This window comes from Plasmodium yoelii (assembly GCF_900002385.2).
Source record: "Plasmodium yoelii strain 17X genome assembly, chromosome: 9".
Taxonomy (NCBI): Eukaryota; Apicomplexa; class Aconoidasida; order Haemosporida; family Plasmodiidae; genus Plasmodium; species Plasmodium yoelii.
Window position 1 is genome coordinate 852,421 of NC_036181.2, and position 17,393 is coordinate 869,813.

Genomic DNA, 17,393 nt, shown 5'->3' on the forward strand with positions numbered 1-17,393 from the left:
CTCCTTAATAATTGCATAAATTATTTTGAAAAAAAATAAAACAATTCATACTATTTTAAAGGTACACATAAATAAGTAAGCATATGTATATAAATATATGTATGTATATATATATATATGTATATATAATATTATGCATTATATATGCATTATAAACGCATTAATAAGTTTTGCCTTTTTTATTTTAATGAGGAAGCAAAGAGTACTTATCAATATTCTTCATTTTCTTTAGTATTCAAATTTTTGTTTTGAAACAAATTAATTTTTTTTTCAAAATGTGTAGCATATAAGTATATTGCATATTATTTATATATCAGCGAACAATCACATTTGTATAAGAAATTATTTTTACTTTCTTTATTTTGTAAGATTGTGCAACATAAAAATATATTACACTCATGTTTTAAGTAGCCTTTTTAAACACCAAAATATGCTCAATAAAAGAATATATACATACATAAATACGTAGATAAATACATACATATTTATGGTAATTTTCCTTTTTTTTTTTTTTTTTTTTTTATAATTTTATGATTCAAAATATAATTCTTAGAAAAATAATTACAATTGCGAATTTAATTGTTTGTATTTCTTTTTTCTTTTTTATTTTGAACCTTGTGTAAATACCAAATTTATGCAAAAAAACTATAATTAAAAATTATGTTTGCTAAATTGTAAATATTTATTTACTTCATATACAAATGTAATAATGCATGCTACATATGTCAGGTGTGTATTATGCATGTACATAAATATATGTATATCGAAAATATGAGAATATCCACATCATTTAAATATATTTAATTCTGCTTTAATAATTCGTATATATACATATATATATATATATATATTTTTTATTTTTTTTATTTTTTTGGGTGTTTCAAAAATAAGATTTAAGCGACCTTGCCAAGCATTGCCATACAGACATACATATAGGGCAGTGAACGATTTGCACTTCTGAACCCATTTGAACCCATTTTGAACCCATTTTTACTCTACACAAATTGAGGACACAGATGTACATTCAACATATTCCTCATTAAATATTTACAATTTGGATTTCCACCAAAACAGATAATTCATGCGTTCGGTAGTTACATATTTATAATCGATTTTAGATGTTGATAGAAGCTGATAAAAATATAGTATCATAATACACAATTATTTTTCCTTACTAAAAAAAAATGGAAAAAGAACAAAACCAATCATAAATTAGATAGAAAAGAATCTCCTCTTTATATATTTTCCCCAACACCACGCTTGGTCTTACTATACATTTGAGACTGCCATTTTTAAGGCTCACATTTTGAGACTGTCATTTTTGAGACTGTCATTTTTACGATTGCCATTTTTAGGGCTCACATTTTGAGGCTGCAGAGGCAGGTGTGTGTGATGGTCGAGTGTAAGAAACGATATAGATGTTAAAAAATGGCAAAAAAAAATAAAAAAAAAAATAATGAATATTCAGGAAGTGATGAAGAAAATGAAAATAGTAAAATAAGTGGATTAAAAATAAATTCTGAAAAAGTGTTAGATCATGATTTTAGTAGTTTTATAAATAATGAATTTTTAGATATTTCAGTATCTCCTTCATTAGACTTATCGCACAGTAATATAATGAATATTACAAATGGAAAAGATAATAATTATTTGAATAATTTTAACTTAACAAATAAAACAGATGATAACACTAATGAAAATGATGATCTAAATTATAATAATGTCGATTCGAATGTGCAGTCAGGAAAAAAGCAAACCCAAAGCGAAAAAAAAAACCAAAGCGAAAAAAAAGACAATAAAAATGGCGAAAATGACGATAACAGTACAGACGCTTCGAACAACGAAGCCGAAATAAAGGAAGGCGAAGAGGGTAGAGAAAATGTGGCTAGCTCAAATAGCATGATATATGATACAAAATATAATAATGAATATACAAATGTGTGCAAAATAAATGATTTATCATTACCTAAGAATTATTTAAGTAATAGTATGACATCAAGCATGATAAGTTCAAAAGAAAGTGAATTATGTTTTATAAAATATTTAACAGTTTGTAATTTTAAAAGTTATGAAAATGAAAATATAATCGGACCATTTTCAAAATTTACAGCAATTATTGGACCAAATGGTTCAGGAAAATCAAATATTATGGATTGTATTTGTTTTGTTTTAGGTATTGATAATAAATATTTAAGAATAAAAAATTTACGAAAATTAATATATCATAAAGAAAATGAAAAAATGGAAAATATATCAAAAAAAAAATGTTATGTTAAACTAACTATAGAATGTAATAACAAAGAAACAGTAGAATTAAAAAGAACATTAAATTATAAAGGTGTTACTAATTTTTATATTAACGAAAGATTAGTTAATCATGATGAATATACAAATTTTTTAAGACGAAATCGTATTGAAACTAAAACAAAAACATGTCTAATTTTCCAAGGAGATATTGAAGAAATTATAAATAAAAAACCAACAGAATTATCTAAACTGTTTGAATATATAAGTGGGTCAAATGAATATGAACAAATATATGAAGAGATTAAAGAACGATTAAAAGAAAAACAAATTAGTTGTAAAAATTTGTTATATGAAAAAAAAAAAATTGAACAGGAAATAAAAATTCACAAAATACAAATAAATGAAAATATAGAACATAATAAAATTAAAGAAAGTTATGATAATGATATAAAAAATTTATATTTATTTAGATTATATCATTTTTTTAAAAAAAAAGAATTTTATAAAGAACAATTAGCTATTTTTAAAAATAAAAAAATGGAATTTGAACAAGAAGTTTTAAATAAAAATAAAAATATAGCTAATGATTTGGAAAGAAAAAAAATTGAAAAAAAAAAAGAATTTTTTAAAATAGATGAACAAATTAAAAATAAAAAAAATATTCTAAATACATTAAAAATTGAGATAAATGAAATATATGAAAAAATAAAATATTGTCAAAATAATTTAAATCAAATTATAGCTAATGAAAAATTAAAACAAGTTATGCAAACACATTGTTCGAAATTTATTAATGATCTTAATGAGAGATTAAATAATCAAAATAAAATATTACAAGATGAATATAAAAATAAATTAAAAATCTTTTTAAAACTATTTAATCAAACAGACGAAATAAAAAAATTTATAAAAGAGAATAATAAAAAAATGTATGATAATTTAATTAAAGATGAAAAATGTGTAAAAGGAAATAAAAAATTTGATTTTGAAAAATATAACAATGATGAAGAATACATAAATAATTTAAATATAATTCGATTTATAGAAAATTTAAGTGATTATAAAAAAAGTAAAGAAAATTATTTATATCTATGTGCTAATAGTAATATAAATATTAATAATTATACAAATCTTTGTTCAAATTTAAAAAAAGACATAAAAGAGTTGCAAGAAGAATGTGATAACGTTAAGAGAAAAAAACAAAAAGAATTAATAGATTTAGAAACAGAACAATTTGCATATAATGAAATATCAGACAAAATAGAAAAATTAAATATTTTGATAGAACAAGATAAAAATAAAATAGAAGAAAATAAAATAAAATTAAAAAAAATGAATATCAATATTTTAGAAAAAGAAAAAGAAATTGAAAATTTAGAAGAAGAAGTTAATGTATTAAATATACATAAAAAAGAATTATTATCTTTTGATAAAAAAAAAGATCTTATTAAAAATTTAAAAAATATGTTTGGTGAAACTGAAATATATGATGAAATATCAAATTTATATGAAGTAACTAATCAAATATATTACACTCCTATAAACAATATAATACATAAATATAATAATTTTTTATTAGTTAAAAATTTAGAAACATGTACAAAATGTATTCAATATCTTAAAAATAATAAAATGTATAAATTAGATTTTATTCCTTATGAAAATTTTGTAAAAAATGTCCAAAAAAAAAAAAAACAAAAAAAAAAAGGAACTGGCGAAAATGGCGAAATTGGCGAAATTGGCGAAATGAATGAAAATGTGTATGATGAACACGATAGGCAACAATCCAATTTAAGTGTAATAGATAAAATAATAAACAGTTTTAAAAAAAAAAATATTGTTCTTGCAAACAATTGTTTGGTATGTGATGAAAATTATAAATTATTATTTGATTACCTTATTGGTAATGATACTATAATTATTGAAAAATTTGATGATGCTGATGAAATTAAAAAAAAATTTCCACAAATAAATGTTAATATGGTTACACTAGATGGTCATATAATATCTAAAAATAATAATTTGATTGTAGATATATGTTCAAAATATTCAAGTCAAGAAAAATATAATAATAATAAATTAAATATTAATATATATAACAAACTTTTAAATAAAAAAGATGAATGTAGACATATTATTAATAATTTAAATAAAAATATAATCGAAATAAATGAATTAATAAATAAACACACTAATGAATATGAATTAAATAAAAAAAAATATTCAAGTATTATTGTAAAAAAAAAAATTTTTGAAAAAGAAATCGAAGCTAAAAATATGCTTATATGTACATACGAAAATAAAATTGACAAAATACAAAATGGAGAATTAAAAGATAAAAAAAAATTATTAATAAATTATGATGATGAATTGATTCAGGAAAGGAATAGTTTATCATCTTATCAACAAAAAACATTTGAATCTTTAAATAATAAATTAAAAATATCTAATATTTATGAAATTATTGAACGTAGTAATAATGAAATAGAAAAAAATGATGAAAATATAATGAGAATTAAAAATAATATTAAAAAATTAAAAGATGATATTAATGAACTAGTTGATAAAAAAAATGAAAATAATGTATTTAATAAAAAAGAAAATATACAAAATGAAAATGTAAAAAAGGAGTTAGAAGAATTAAAAACAAATCAAGATCAAATTAATAAAAAAATAGACGATATACAAACTAATATTGAAGAGTTAGAGAATATTAAAACATATATACATAAAAATATTAACACTTTTAATCAAGAATTAAACGAATTAAGAGATAATATAAATTCTAGTTTTGAAAAACATGAACATATTGAAAATAAAATACAAAATTCTAAAAAAAAAATGCAAATATATCAACAATTTATTAAAGATCTACTAAACGAATGTGATATAAATAATATAAACATTTTCGAAACATCCATTATGTTAAAAAATAAAGAAAATTATCATTCATCAGACCGAAACTTAAACAAAAAAACGAAAAGAATAACTAATCAGAACAAACCTAACAATAGAAGAAAAAGTAAACTGTTGGAAGATCCCGACTATAGCGATGCAACCTCAAAATCGGAAAGGTCGGAAAGGTCAGGAAAATCGAACGAGTCGGACGGGTCGGACGGATCGGATGAGATATCCAATTTTGGAAACATTTCATTCGATTTGATTCCAGAAGAATTAAAACGATTAGAAAATGAGAATGATATAAATAGAGAAAGAGAAAGATTAGAAGGAGAAATTGAAAAAAAAAAAAAATTTTTAAAAATAAAAAATATAAATAATAATGCTGAAAAAGAATATGATAAGTTATTAACAAAATTAAAAATAGTTGATACAAATTTAAATGAAGGAAGAAAAGAATGTAATTTATTTGAAAGAAATTTTCGAATATTACAAAAAAAAAGGTCATATAAATTTTTACATTGTTTTAATTATATTAAAAATGTTATAGATAATGTATATAATAATTTAACATATAATACAAAACATCATGTAGGAGGCCAAGCTTTTTTAGATTTATGTAACTATAATGAGTTTAATAAAGATGATGAACCATTTTATTGTGGAATCAAATATAATAATATGCCTCCTATGAAACGTTATTTCGAAATATCTGAATTAAGTGGTGGTGAAAAAAGTATTAGTGCATTAGCATTAATATTTTCTATTCAAAAATATATCAATAATTCTTTTATTATTCTTGATGAAGTAGATGCAAATATGGATCCTATTAAAATAACATCTCTAACTAGATATCTTAATTCGATAAATAGTCAAGTTATTGTTATTTCCTTAAAAGATAAGTTTTTTAGTAAAAGTCAAACTCTTGTTGGTGTTTATAAAAATAAAACTAAAAAATGCTCAAAAACAATCACTCTTGACATTAGCAAATATCGCCAGGACGCCCACGCGGCCAGCTAGCCCGCCTCCTCGCTGCACTTGCCTTTTTTCACATTTTTTTTTTTCACCTTTTTCTGCCTTTTTTTTCATTTTTTTTTTTTTCACGTTTTTCTGCCTTTTTTTTCTCCCATTTGCACCGGCTACGCTAGTACGATTTAAACCCTCTAAGATTCAACTGGTTGTTGTTAAAAAATAAGATAGCATGTTTTTCGATGGTGATAGATTGATTCACATATTTGACTAAGTGGACGTTTTTCATTCCTTCGGAAATAAGATGCCGTATTCTGCAACAAAATAAAAGAAATGAAATGAAATGAGAATAAAATAAAAGAAATGTGCTTTAATTGTATGTAAATACAAACTTATGCATCAGAAATGAGGTCAGTTTATAATTACCGAACTAGGTCGATTAGCAATTTTATTTTTTTCCCAATTCGTCTTTTTTCTTTATTTGCGCAAGAAGCGTACCTAAAAAATAAAAAATAAAAAAAATAGAATAAATAGAATAGAATAATAATGCGAAACGTGTCAATATTGTATCTCATAAAATGCACAAATAAAAAAAGAAAAGGTTTCATCTTGTTCTCACCCTGATATATGATGAATAATATGCTGAAAATATTTTGTATCAATTTTAAGCTCTTTTAAATATTTTATTCCTAAGATTTTATCAACTTCACATCTGCATTCAAATCAAAATGTGGAAAACACAAAATGTGGAAAACACAAAATGTGAAAAAATGTGGAACAAAATGTGAAAAAATGTGGAACCAAATGTGGAACCAAATGTGGAACCAAATGTGACACTGCTTCTTTTACATTGTTTAGACTCACTTGTGATGGCAACATGTGGATATGATAAAATAATTTTGTGTGAAATTACTTTTAATATTATTTATTAACATCCTGAAAATATATAAATAGTACATGTATACAACATTAATGGTGAAATGTAATAATTTTCTTTTATTTATTTTTTTCTTTTTTTTTCTTTTTTTTTCTTTTTTTTTTATTTTTTTATAATTCATTGACAAACCTTAAAGCTAAATCTGTCCCATTGCCACACAAATGTTTTGTTAAAAATGAAACGCTTTGACATTTAAAATCGCTCAAAAATAATTCCATATTTTTATGTACCCTGAACATATAAAAAAATAAAGAAAAAAATAAATAAAAAAAAAGAAAATATCTATGTATCGAAATGAAAACAGAGAAGAAATTCATTCACTTTTATTTTACATTCATATTGTGATAAACATTTTTATTTACAAATTTGATATTTTTTTTTTTTTTTTTTTGAAACCTGAAAATATTGTTATTTCCTTGTGAAAGAAATGAGAATAATTTTTGAACATGAATATCAAAATACTGTTCTATAAAATTTAAATTTTTTATTAAAAGATTGTCTGAATGTATGAAATGTGTTTTAGTAATAGATATAGTTTCTTCATTTTTTATGTCAAGATGTTTTGTTTGTTTAGATTGTTCAATATCTATCATGTTTATATTTTTTTCAAATTTTGAATTTTCTATAAACTCAAATTTATTGATTCTTTTATACACACCATTGTAATAATAATATTGAATTATATCTGGAACTATGTATCGATTTTTTTCTTCTTGATTTTTATTTTTTAAAAAAATTAAAAGTCGAAATAAGTTAAAATCACCAACATCTGATTTTATTCTTATAATATTTTCAATGTTATTTTCCATTTCCATAAAAATTCCTTTTTTTTCTTTTTTATTTCTATATGCTTCTCTTTCTATAATCAAAATTTTGCATTTATTTTTTTTGCGATTCTGAGAGTGGACTCCGCGAGCAATTTCGTTCTGACTCGGTTTTTCTGAAATGTTTGGCAGTTTCTTAGTAGAACCAAAAGCGTTTTGATCAAGTTTGTTAAAATATAATTCTAAAATATCTACTAAATTGTTCATAATAAAATGAACCCATCTAGTTGTACCTCCCTTTCCAGCCCCTAACTCTATAAACAAATTTGTTCGAATATTTTCCTGATTATAAATTATATCCTTATTATTAATTAGTGATTCAAAAAAATTGTAAAATGATTTGTTAAAATATAGAAAAATAAATACTATATTAATATTTTGTATATCATGCTTATTTATGTTTTTTAAAAGAAAGTGGATAGATTTATATGAACATGAAGAATCTTCTTCTTTTTCAATACCAAATAAATTATTATTTTTAATTCTTTTTTTAATACTTGTTTTACAACATAAATATATGGCTAAATAAATGATCAAACTATATATTTCATCTTTGTCATATATTCTAGCATTATCTTTTACATCATTTTCGGATATAAACATATCTTCTTTTCCATCTTCGAAAAATATATCTGTATTTATAAAATTTACAATTCTTTTACATATTTCATAATTATGAATATTTGTTATGTTTTTCAAACTTAAAATGGGTTGCATATAGCCCTTTGCTGAATCAAACAGTTCGCCATTTTTTTCTGACTCGCCACTATAAATTAAAGGTGGACCTCGTGTTTTTATAATTTGATCGCTTATATTTTCGATAAAATAATTTAAAAAATTGTCTATATATTCTAAACTTGTATTATAAGAATTACTTAAATTCTCCAAATTTTTCAAATTTCCCAAATTTCCCAAATTTCCCAAATTTCCCAAATTTCCCAAATTTCCCAAATTTAATTTTTTTTTAATTTTTTTTAAAGATTCATCATCTTGTAATTTCACTAATAAACCTTTACTACCATATTTTAAAAACCATTTTAGTAATATTTCATATTTTAATTTTATAAATAATTCATATCTATTTATATCTATATCTTTTTTTATAAGTATATCTAATATTGTATCATTGAAAAAGTTATAATATTCATATAGCACATTTTCTATTTCTGAATATAATATAAAATCATTTTTTTTATTTTCATTTATTTTTTCTGTTAACTTATATATACTATCATTTATATGAGGAAAATAAAATGGACTATAATGATAATATAAATGTTTTAAGAACAGAGGACATTTTTTAAGATGTTTAACAATTTCTTTGTTATTTTTTATTTCCTTTGTAAAAGATTTATTTTCAAGAGGGCATATGCATTGCATCCTTAACTTAAATATATTTTTTTTTAATTTTTATTTATCTTATAACATTCAAAATAAAATGGATGTACTACAAAAATATGTAGATCTATATTGTATCATATGGTCTTTATTTCAGCCACAATTTAATTCAAAATATACTATTCTCTATCCTGAATTGAGAGAAAGAAAAAAAAAAAAAATAATAATAACACTGTGATAAGCTAACAATAAATTCGTGAAAATTTATATATCTTCTTATTATCTTTTTTAAAAAAGGTTTATTCAAAAATGGTAGAAATAGGGTTGTAAGAAATAAAAAATATAAAATAAAAAAAAAGCGAAAAAAATAGCTAAAAAAATTGTTACAAAATAGTTACAAAATAGCTACAAAATAGCGAAAAAAAAAAAAAAAAAAAAAAAAAAATTATGCAATATATGCAATGTATGAATGTATGCAAAACAAATACATTGATGTGGATGTTTTCCACGTCATATTTATTTTTCTTTTCCTTGAGTTTGTGATACTTTAATTTGCTTATTCAAGGTTTCGAAATAATTTACCAACTTATTCATACTATCATTTGTGTTTTTGTTTATTTTAAAATTGCTATTACAAATTTCTTCATAATGTTGCACATCCTATTGAACAAAAAATAATTATAAAATGAAAAAATAAAAAATGAGAAAATGAAAAAATGAGAAAATGAAAAAATGAGAAAATGAAAAAATGAGAAAATGAGAAAATGAGAAAAATGTTTTTCCATAACTCGGTATAAAATATATCCCTATACATAAATTGCATATTTTGTGTAATTTTTTTTCTCATTTAAATAAATTCCATTATATAACTAAACATAAACACAATCATATATACTATTACTTATTTTTTATTTTTATTATTGGTATAAAATATAATGAATTATGAACATATATTACCAAAAATAATTGTCTCTGTATTTTTTCCTCATATGGCATATCACCACTCTGCATATTAAAAAAAAAAAAAAATATAAATAAAAAATAAATAGTCATTTCCAATTTGACATGCTAAATATATTACATATAACGGATAGTTAAAGGGTACACAAAAAATGACATTTATTGTGCCACTCATTTATGCCACTTATTTGTGCCACTCATTTATATTACATTTATAGCGTCATATAAGTTCAACTTTATAATTTTCTTATTCTCCTCAGAAATTTTGACGTCAAGTATTGTCTTAATCTAAAAAAAAAAAATATTATATTATGAACGAATTAAATTAAATTAACTTAATAATTTCCAACCAAACTAACGATATAGAATGTTAGGAAAAAAAAAAAAATCGAACACTTTTCTTTTATTATACCTTTTCAAGATAATCTATATTTATTTTGTCAACGATTTTTGATATAATATCTTCAATTATAACCTTTAAATGGATTAAAAAAAAAATAAAAATGTAAATCAAATTAAACACAATTATACAATTTTTCATATCCCAACATTTCCATACACTTATTCCAACTTGTGTAATTGTATCATTATTTATAAAACTTATAATATATTTGAAAACGCGTAATGACAAATATAATTTTGTAAAATATATGCACACACAGTTATATATAATTTTAATATTACATTCTCAATTGTGTCGCTGTAAAAACTTTTGAAAGACACTAAGGGAAGAACAATTTTGTCAATGTTATCACTTGCCTTTTCAGGGGCCTGTAAATGAAGAAAAATTTTGAAAATTAAAAAAAATTTTAAATTAGACATAAATATAAACCAGTTTATCATGCGTAGTCAGTTATATAAGAAATGTCATAAAGGAATTTATTCATTTATTAGCTTATTTATTTATTAGCTTATTTATTTATCAGCTTATTTATTTATTATTTTTTTTATAATACCCGTTTATTTGTCATTTTGTAAATAGGTAAAAGTGAATGCAAGTAAACTAAAAAGCTGGAACATATTTCAAACATTTTATTAATAAAGAATTCTTGAAAATAGTTTTGTGTATTTTCAACAATTTTTGATAATGTTAATAAAAATCCATTTATACAATTTATATCATTAATTATTTTTTTGCTATTATTTTTTTTATATATGTATAAATCTTGTTTAATTTTTTTTTTTTTTTGTTTTAAAATATTTTTATTATCATGACCCAACCTATGCAAAATATCGATATTATTCAAATTCTCCTCTTTGGCTAGTTGTGAAAAATTTATATCTTCATCACTTTCGCTACTACTATCGTTACATTCATCCATTATTCCGTTCAATTGTTTGTCTTTTATTTGATTATCATCAAACTTGTTTATCATCTTATGTCCTTTATTTAATTTGTTTTCTTCGTTACAATTTTCAATTTTATTCAAAAGATCTACATTTTTATTATCTAAGTGGGAACATATGTTCTCAAAATTATCGTCTATATTATAATCATCTTCATAATACGCATTTGAATAATCAGATAAAATTTTTGTAAATATCCAAATAGATATATCCCCAATATTAGGCGGTACATAAAATTTATTGTTTTCATCAATAAAATTATTTATTTCACAATCTGTTTTGAGCATATTTCTAAGGGATAAAAAATCTGATAAAAAAAAACCTATGCTATTATATGTTAATGTTGGGCTCCAATTAGGTCCATTAAGATTATCAGTTCCTAATACAATTTCAGTGGTAATGCTTCCAACTTTGCAATTCGAATTGTTTAAAAATGATATAAAGGTTTTCACATTGTTAATATACAATTTAAAATGGTTAAGAATAAAACGTAAATAACTTTTTAGAGAAAATGATATATAATATTTATCTGTAAAAAGTATTTTAAAAATTTTAATCAAATTAATAGTTTCTTTTAGCCAATAAAATTTATTATCAAATTTATATTTTTTATCAAATAAAACAATATTTTTAAAGCTTCCATTGATTTTATTTTCTAATATATTTAATATGTATTGTTCATATGCTTCTCTTTCAAAATTTGTTAAAAAATCATTTATCACTTTTTCAAGCATGAACTGTTCATATTTATTTCTCTCATTTTTTATATCGTTTAAAAAATTTAATGTTTTTATATAATTTTCAATAAAAACATCACAATATCTTAATAAAAATATATCATTGAAATGGGTTTTTATAATGTCTAGTATTTTTTCGACAATTCCTTTTCTGAAAAAGTTTATACTTTGATCTATTTCATCGAGTCGACTACTTATTTCGTTAACAAACTTGTTGTCAATAATTTTTATTTTTACATATTCCAAAAATTCATCATATGTAGAAAAATCCTGAATTAGAAAGTGAATACAACAATCATAAATATAATATATGTGTGTGTATAAAATTTGTTATTTTTGTCGACTAGCCATCTGAACTAGCCACTATTGTCAATAAAAAAAAAATAGCTATAAAAAATGGAGCAAATAAAAAAAAAATTATTAACATGCAAGGAAAAAATCAACTTTATAAACTTACTGTGCGAACAAAAAATATATCCTGGAATTGACGAATAAAAATATCAAAAGAATTCAGCAAATAGTATGAGCTTAATATGTGATTAATGGATTGATTAAAAAAAAAGTCTTCTTCAAAATTTTGAATTATCACATTTTTTGCTATTTTAAAAAAGACAAAAGAAAGTTGTTCTAACAATTTCACAATTTGATTATTGGTATTTATCAAATAATTGTTTAAATATTGAAAAGAATAATTTTGAGTTATATTTATTATTTTGTTTGGACAATTAGATAAGATTCCATATTTTTGAATTAGTATATTCATATCATCCATTGTGTTAGCTATTTTTTTTATTCGTTTATAATTATTGTATAACATTGCTTTAATTTTCCAAATTCCTTTTGCTAAATTTATTATTTTTTCACTAAGATAATAAATCATATAAGAATTATTATTTTGTTCACTTTTTAGTAAATTATTATTAATTTCATTTTTATTTTGTTCTATACCTTTTTTAAAATTCACAAGTTGTGTATATAAATTTAATTTTTCAAAAGTATATATGCATGATTGTAACTTATTTAATAATTGTTCGATTTCTATATTGTACATTAATATGTGTCTAATATAAAATATATTTATTTTATTCATAAATATATCATTCCTATTTTTATTTATTTTATTTATTTCGTCTAATAATTTTTTTACATACATATTAGATATATTAACTTCTTTTTTTAAAATGGGAATAATGTTTTCAATATTATGTAAATGTGAAGGTAATAACATAAACTCTTGACTATTACTATTTAAAATTTTTATTACATCATTATTAATTGTTTTTTTCATAATTTCTAAATCATTTTTTATTTCTTCTATAGGTTTGTATTTACTACATTCTATTACATATCTCATTGAGCTACTCATAATCTTTACAATATTTTCACTTTTACTTAATTCATGTTTTTTATAAATTTGGTATTCTGAATTTAATTCATTTTCTTCATTTTTATTCTTCACTTTTATATCCTCTTTTTCCGTTATCATAGTGTTAAATATTTGTGCAGACATTATAAATATTTATATAATTTATTATCACAAAAAGAGTTTTTTTGACATTTCCAAGTCTCTTACTTTTTTCCTTTTTTTTTTATTCTTTTTTATGCACATATGTAGTTACCCTTCCCCTATTATCTTTACCTGACACTTCAATTTTCACAAAAACATGGGAAGCTTTTTATTTTGATCAAAAAAAAATACGGAAAAAAAAAAAAAAATGAAATAACTTATGTGATGGGACAAAAAAAAAATATATCGAAAACGATATAAACGGTTAGCTATTTTCCTTTCTAGTCATTCGTATAATACATCATATATTTGACAAAATTGACTTATAAAAATATGATTATTTTGGGTTTTAATTTTTACTATAGTTATGTATACATATGTGAATATATATTTTTTTTTTTTTTTTTCTTTTATCTGTTGCTTTTTACCAAAACATACGTGTGTTTTTTTTAAAAAATACAATACTTTTGGTCCTTTTGAAAAAAAAAAAAAAAATATATAAAATAAAAATATACATGTACATTAGTACAAAGATTTGTAAAAGCGTTATTTCATTATTTCATATATAGTAATAACGTCAATAAAATGTTTAAAAATAAAAAATTAAAATTAATTTAATTTGCTAAGGATATTTTTAAGGAATAAAATAAGGAAAAATAAAAATAAGAAATAGTGTATATGTGTACTTAATAATAAAGTAAGAAAAAAAAAAAGGAAAAAATATAAGCATATAAATAGTAATTAATAAGATAAAAAAAAAATATACATATATATATGTATGTATAAAATGTGCAATGCATATTTATGAAAAAATCCAACAAAATACATTTTTCATAATAATGTATATGCACATATCGCACAATTTAAAGAATAAATTAGTGGAAAAGAAAAAAGAATATTTACATTCAAACAGTGTTGTTAATAAAAATCTACATTTATTTTTACAACCCCACAAACATAGTTTTATATTGTTGTATATATCTATACATACTATTTTCTTATTATCACGGATTGTGTATTTTTTAATAAATATACATATCAGTTAGATTATAAGTTTTTTTTTTTTTTTTTTTTTTTTTTTTTTTTTTTTTGAATTTAGGTAAAATAATTAAGTGTACTTTTTTTTTTTGATAAAACTGAAGTAATACCTTCAATAAAATCTTCATGATCTATTTCAGTTGCACCTCTTCTTAAAGCTATCATTCCTGCTTCAACACAAACAGCTTTTAATTGAGCACCGTTAAAATCATCAGTAGATCTGGCTAGTTCTTCAAAATTAACATCTTTATGTACATTCATTTTTCTTGAATGTATTTGTAAAATTCTAGCTCTAGATTCTTCATTTGGATGTGGTAATTCAATTTTTCTATCTAATCTTCCGGATCTTAATAATGCAGGATCTAAAGTATCGGGTCTATTAGTGGCTGCAATAACCTTAACAGTTTCATCTGTACTGAAACCATCTAATTGATTTAAAAGTTCTAACATAGTTCTTTGTACTTCTCTATCTCCTGATAATTCACTATCAAATCTTTTAGTTCCAATTGCATCTAATTCATCTATAAAAATAATAGCAGGTGCTTTTTCTTTTGCTAAATTAAAAGCATCTCTTACCATTTTTGCACCATCACCAATAAACATTTGAACCAATTGTGGTCCAGCTAATTTTAAAAAAGTTGCATTGGTTTGAGATGCACAAGCTCTAGCTAATAAAGTTTTTCCAGTTCCTGGTGGACCATGCATTAAAACTCCTTTTGGTGGTTTTATTCCAATTTTTTCAAATTTTTCTTTATGTAACATAGGTAAAACAATAGCTTCTACTAAATCTTCAATTTGTTTATCTAACCCACCAATATCAGAATAATCTTCTGTTGGTTTTTCTATGACTTCCATAGCTTTAACTCTATTATCATATTCTGGAGGTAATTTGTCAATTATTAAATAACTATCTTTATTTACACCAACTAAATCTCCCGGTTTTAATTCAGATGCTTCAATAAGACCAGGCACAGGAAGAAATATAGTTTGTCTTGTTGATGTTTTTATTACCATACATTTTCCTTTTTTTTCATCATCAATATCACGAAAACCTTCTTCAGGAGCATTTTTTGATATATTTCCATAACTATTATTATTATTGTTAGGATTATCATACAAATCATATTCATCTTTAGGTTCTTGTTCATCTTCTTCATCTTGTAAATCTAAAGATTCCACAACATTAGCAACTAAATATGGAAGCATTTTATTTAAATGTATTTTTTCAACATTATCTTTTATTTTTTCTTGTATATTTTTATATTCATTTTTTAATCTTGTATGTTCATTTTTTAAGATTTTTATTTCAGTATCTATTAAACTAATTCTAGTTCGAATTTCTGAATTTGATAATACTTCGATCTCTTCTATATTTACTTGCTCATTTTCAAATATATTTTCGACATTCATTTTTTTTTGATTCAAAATTTATTTATTTAAAAAGAAAGTTATAGCTAAAGCTTAGAAATATTTTCTTGAAAAAAAAAAAAAAAAAATCTTAACTTTATAAAACAAAGCGAACCTTGTTATTATTTCCTTATAATATATCCCACATTGAATATGTGTATTATTATTTATGTGAAATATTGATAATTTATTGGAAGGAATAAATGAAAAGGTATATTAAGTTGTTATATACAATTATTTAATTGCCACGTATTTTTATTTATTTGTGAAAATTGTTTATCAGAAAAAGGAATACATATAATAAAAAATAGTTAATTAAGAATGACCTGGAAAATCATAGTAGTCAAATTTTCTTCATATTATAACTTATTTAAACATTTTTTTTTTTTTTTTTTTCATCAACAATTGAGAAAATGGCGAGCTAAAAAAAAAAAAAAAAGTTGAAAATGGGGAATGAGGAAAATGAAACAGGTAAGGAAATACTACTCTTAAATTTGTATAAAATAAAGTAATAGAAAATATATCATATACAAAAAAAATTAATATTTTAAATTAACATTTTAAATTAACATTTTAAATTAACATTATAAATTAACATTATAAATTAATATTTTAAATTATGATTTTTTAAATTTCTTACCAGTTTTGTAAATATGTGTATATATATATTTATGTTGTAACAAATATATTATCATAATCTCTTGGCTCTTTCTATCTTTTACAAAATATATCATAAAAAATTATATAATCTTATATATATTTATATCAAAATCTTACTACACAAATCTCATTAACTTTGTACTTACAATATATAAATAAAAAAATGTATACAATATAATATATATTTATAATATGCGCATGAGCATATGCGAAATATTGTGTATGTAAATATATGTAGATATATACACATATAAATGATAATATATTGTTTTGATGGATAATATGAAAGCTATAAAATATTTGTTTATACCTTTTTATTCCTTCTAATTTTTTATTTTAATTATTCTGTTATATTTCAATGTTAATTAAAAAAAAAAAAAAAAAAAAAAAAAACAAACAAAAAAAAAACAAATAATAAATATAAGGTAGTAAAATAGCAAAGCATATATAAGTAAATAAATAAATGGGGTAAACTCTTTTATTAATAATGCATATTTAAATAAAAAATTTGGGGAGACTTTTTT

General features: G+C 21.5%; 4 protein-coding genes across 4 annotated transcripts; 1 reads left to right on the forward strand and 3 right to left on the reverse strand.

Annotated features, from left to right (window-relative positions):
- Positions 1-1,428: 1,428 nt before the first annotated feature.
- On the forward strand, positions 1,429-6,165 carry PY17X_0919100 (chromosome segregation protein Smc1; the record flags this gene model as incomplete). Its single annotated transcript, XM_721007.2, has 1 exon — positions 1,429-6,165. The coding sequence occupies one exon, from the start codon at positions 1,429-1,431 to the stop codon at positions 6,163-6,165; it is 4,737 nt and encodes a 1,578-aa protein (XP_726100.2).
- A 124-nt stretch (positions 6,166-6,289) lies between these two features.
- On the reverse strand, positions 6,290-9,255 carry PY17X_0919200 (methyltransferase, putative; the record flags this gene model as incomplete). Its single annotated transcript, XM_022955977.1, has 6 exons — positions 6,290-6,428; positions 6,541-6,612; positions 6,734-6,826; positions 6,979-7,050; positions 7,181-7,282; positions 7,448-9,255. The coding sequence occupies 6 exons, from the start codon at positions 9,253-9,255 to the stop codon at positions 6,290-6,292; spliced, it is 2,286 nt and encodes a 761-aa protein (XP_022812180.1).
- Positions 9,256-9,729: 474 nt separating this feature from the next.
- On the reverse strand, positions 9,730-13,743 carry PY17X_0919300 (conserved oligomeric Golgi complex subunit 2, putative; the record flags this gene model as incomplete). The annotated part of the gene is made up of 7 exons (XM_022955978.1): positions 9,730-9,873; positions 10,171-10,218; positions 10,384-10,461; positions 10,586-10,648; positions 10,858-10,944; positions 11,130-12,527; positions 12,715-13,743. 7 exons carry the CDS (start codon positions 13,741-13,743, stop codon positions 9,730-9,732), a joined length of 2,847 nt encoding a protein of 948 aa, XP_022812181.1.
- A 1,116-nt stretch (positions 13,744-14,859) lies between these two features.
- On the reverse strand, positions 14,860-16,212 carry PY17X_0919400 (26s protease regulatory subunit 6a; the record flags this gene model as incomplete). The annotated part of the gene is made up of 1 exon (XM_721011.1): positions 14,860-16,212. One exon carries the CDS (start codon positions 16,210-16,212, stop codon positions 14,860-14,862), a length of 1,353 nt encoding a protein of 450 aa, XP_726104.1.
- Positions 16,213-17,393: the final 1,181 nt, after the last annotated feature.